Source organism: Kryptolebias marmoratus, linkage group LG9, assembly GCF_001649575.2.
Source record: "Kryptolebias marmoratus isolate JLee-2015 linkage group LG9, ASM164957v2, whole genome shotgun sequence".
Taxonomy (NCBI): domain Eukaryota; kingdom Metazoa; phylum Chordata; class Actinopteri; order Cyprinodontiformes; family Rivulidae; genus Kryptolebias; species Kryptolebias marmoratus.
Window position 1 is genome coordinate 14,141,927 of NC_051438.1, and position 3,557 is coordinate 14,145,483.

Below are 3,557 nucleotides of genomic sequence, written 5' to 3' on the forward strand. Positions count from 1 at the left end.
CTAAGATAATCTTGTGTTGAGAAAAGACAGAATTAGATCTGTTTTAGTAAAATCATTGGAAATAATATAATGCCATGTGGTGCGCTATCTGTTAGCTCTTGGAGTATGACTCTCCGTTACCACCCCATCAAATTTTAACTCAAAACCTGTAAAACAGTCATTTTTGGGTTTGGCTGTGACAGCCATGTTGAATTGAGCTGCCTCTGAAATTTAATCAATTGTAGACTTGCATCCTGGAATAGCTTACTGAGAATTTTACTAAAACCCAGCCAATGCTTCATGAGCTATTTTGCTAACAGACAGACAGGGTTACTTTGGCAAAGTTTTAGATAAAGATTTGGCCCGATCTATTAGTGCTCAGACTATGAGTTGTGTATGGCTCTCAGCTACTGCCACACCAAGGTTTAGCTCCATATCTGTAAAACTGACAGAGTTGTAGCCATTTCTGTGTTTTCCAAGTTCAGTTGCCAGTGGCAGCCATCTTGAATTGGGTTAATTCCAAAACGGAATCAGTTGTAGATGCGCATTCCGTGTTTACTTTCTGAAAGTTTCACTAAAATACGTCCTTTTGTTCAGGAGATATTTTGCTAACAGGACAGAAAAACGAACGCAGACGCACAAACAGACAAAAACATCATCGCCCGCCGTTTGCGGGTTGATTTATAATAATATTTAAAGTCTTATGGCATTCACGAAGTACAATAATTCAATAAAGTTAACCAGAGACGGTGTGGACCCCCCCACCTGAAAACCCCCACATCGCTCCTGGGAGGACACAAGACGCAGCGTATCTGAGAGGAGGTGCGCGCATGCGCGTTGGCGGTGAGGGGCTTGTGGAAGTTTCCCTGCAAGTTGAGAGGAGGACAAGAAAGCGCAGCGGACAGAGACAGAGACAGCGAAGGTCCTGGGATAAAAACAAACCTGCCGAGACGGGAAGAAGGCAGACTTTTACAGGCGAGGAGATGAAGTCCAGCGCTTTTATTTGTGTTTTTTTATGCTAATGTCTGTGGGGAAAAAAAAACAGCGGCCGTCAACGACAGGTAAGTCCGTTTGATTTAGATCTGAATCAGAAAACGAAAATGAGTCAAACATTTATTCTCAACTTTAACTAGAGCTGCTTTTAGCAGTTTCACAACTTAAGCTTTATCAACTGACGGGAAACTGCTTATCTTACATCAAATACCAACAGGAAATAAGGTGGAAAAGTTGTTTTTTGTATCTTACGAATAATAGCTGAAATCATTATAATTAGTGGTATTATTAGTTTGGCAGAATATAGCCTCTTTAACCTTCTCTCTCCCAGTGGAGTTCTTAAGCGACAAGATTCATCAAATGATATTCTTATCAGCTTTTGGGAAATAAAAAGAATCTGCTGTCCTGCTGATGGAGTCTGACATCAGAGCGCAGAGGAGTTTCTTTAGCAGCGCGCTCCTGCGGATCTCCGCGGAACAGCCCGCGGCCACCAGGCGCATCCCGAGCCCGCAGTTCCTCAACTCTTTTATGACTCGTGCAAACGACGCAGGAGAGGGTGAGAGGATGTGTTTGGGCAAAATGTAGGAACAAAATCCCAGGAAATGATGAGATTCGCACTGAAGGCGTGCCCAAAACGCAGAGAAGTGGACGTTTTCTCCGCGAAATACAACGTGAACGAGGCTGTTTGTTGGTGAAGAAGCTGAAACTGAACGGTCGGAACAACAGCTAAAATTAGCAAAGCAAAAGCTAAAAGCTGAAGCCAGCAGAACACCAGCTAAAAACGAGTAAAACAGTTGCTGTGACCTGAAACTAGCAAAACAGTCAGTAAAAGTTAAAATAGACAAAGCAAAAGTGAAAAACAGTGTTGCAAACCAGTCAAAACAGTAGCTGAAAGCTACATTTAGCAAAACAGTAGCTGAATGCTAAAATTGTAGCTGAACGCCCAAACTAGAAAAAAAGTAGCTATAATCTAAAATAAGATAGAAAGCAAAATCCGTCAGAACAATAACAAAAACCAAAACAGTAGCTAAAAGCTTAAAATGAAGGAAGTACACTGAGTGAGATTTCAAAGAGCGCCATGTTTTTCAAAGATCTGAAGAGATATCAGTGCATTTCTATGAGACAAACAACTGTAAATAAAGTCAAAATTATTCAAAAAGTATAAAAGTTACACATTCCAAAAGTCAAAGCCATCACACCCTGAACAAGCTGAACATTTAGATACTTGAATAGGTCAAATAGCTGGAAGTATGCTGAAGTAGTTGGTCTAAATGCAAGAAACTCTAAACAGGAAAACAATGGTGTGGATGCTGACTCAGCATTCAAACTTGTTGGTTCAATAACCAACAAGTTAGCCTTTAAGATGCTGCGACGTCCACATGAGGAGGAGGGAGTTTTTAAAGTTCTGTGAAGATGCAGACTATTCATTCCTCAGCTTTGTGGTTAACTTTGCATCTCTCCATGCCTTTGGTGTTTTCCATATTTTGTAATTAGAATAGAAAATGTATGGTTGGAGGTGTGTGTGTGTGTGTGTGTGTGTGTGTGTGTGTGTGTGTGTGTGTGTGTGTGTGCATTGAGGTGAAACTGAACAGGATGGGACAAGCTGTTCAAACAACCCACATATGTGAAGAACTCATCTCGCCTACCTTGTACTTTTCTTGAAAAGTTTCCTTCATCTTCCGGTGGATGTTGAACCGCTGGTTAGATTTCTAACCCTCCGCCGCTGAAGGCAAAAGGGCAAAATAGTTTTGGCTCATGTCTGCATGAGTGTGTGTGTGTTTGTTTGTCTGCCATGTTTGTAAAATATCTCACGACCCAGTTGATGAATTTTAATGACACTATTAGAAAGTAGTCACTGAGCACATCTACAACTGATTAACCTTTGGAGTCAAACACATTCAAGATGGCTGCCACATTAGCAAACAGAAGAACTGTTACAGCCCACTCAGTTTTACAGCTCTTGAGCTAAAGATCGAGATGGTAGTAGCTGAGAGTCATTAACAACACATACTCTGAGCGCTAATACAATACTGCATTAGATAGCACATAAGGTCATTTCCAAGGTTTGACCAAAATGGTTTTAGCCCTGTCCCGTCTCAGCACAAGATGGTTTCAGTTAAAAACTATGGCATGAAAGGCTGCGGGCAATATGCATTCCTTCAAGGAATGTTATACCTTTAGTGAATTAAGTGATATCCTGAGCAGTGAAGGTGTCAGGTGAGTCACTGATTGGGATGCTGTTGCAAACCTTTGCGTTAATGCCTGAGATGACATTATTTGTTGTTTTGTGTCTCAGACTTATTGATCGACCTTTGACCGAGACGAAGCTCTGTGGATAAAGACGTTAGTGCAGCAGATCACCGCTCAGCCGCCGTCACCCCGCCCCTCTAACAAACCCCACGGCCTTTATGCACATCAGCCTGACTGTGGCCGTCAAGGAACCTCGTGCCTTTCATGGAACCACGCCTGCCGATAATGGCGTAATCCCTAACGCTGTGGAAGTGACAGCCATGGAGCCGCGTCATGTCCTGGTTGCCCCTCCGCCACCCCCGCCGCCTCCTCCTCCTCCTCCTCCCCCCCCGCCC

General features: G+C 42.8%; 1 protein-coding gene across 1 annotated transcript in view; it reads left to right on the forward strand.

Annotated features, from left to right (window-relative positions):
• Positions 1 to 851: 851 nt before the first annotated feature.
• fhdc2 (FH2 domain containing 2) overlaps positions 852 to 3,557 on the forward strand; it is a 12,895-nt gene continuing 10,189 nt past the window's right edge. The window contains exons 1-2 of the mRNA XM_037977368.1: positions 852 to 1,040; positions 3,269 to 3,556. Coding sequence (XP_037833296.1) covers positions 3,381 to 3,556 — 176 coding nt within the window. The 5' untranslated portion in view covers positions 852 to 1,040; positions 3,269 to 3,380. The remainder of the gene's footprint in view (positions 1,041 to 3,268; position 3,557) is intronic.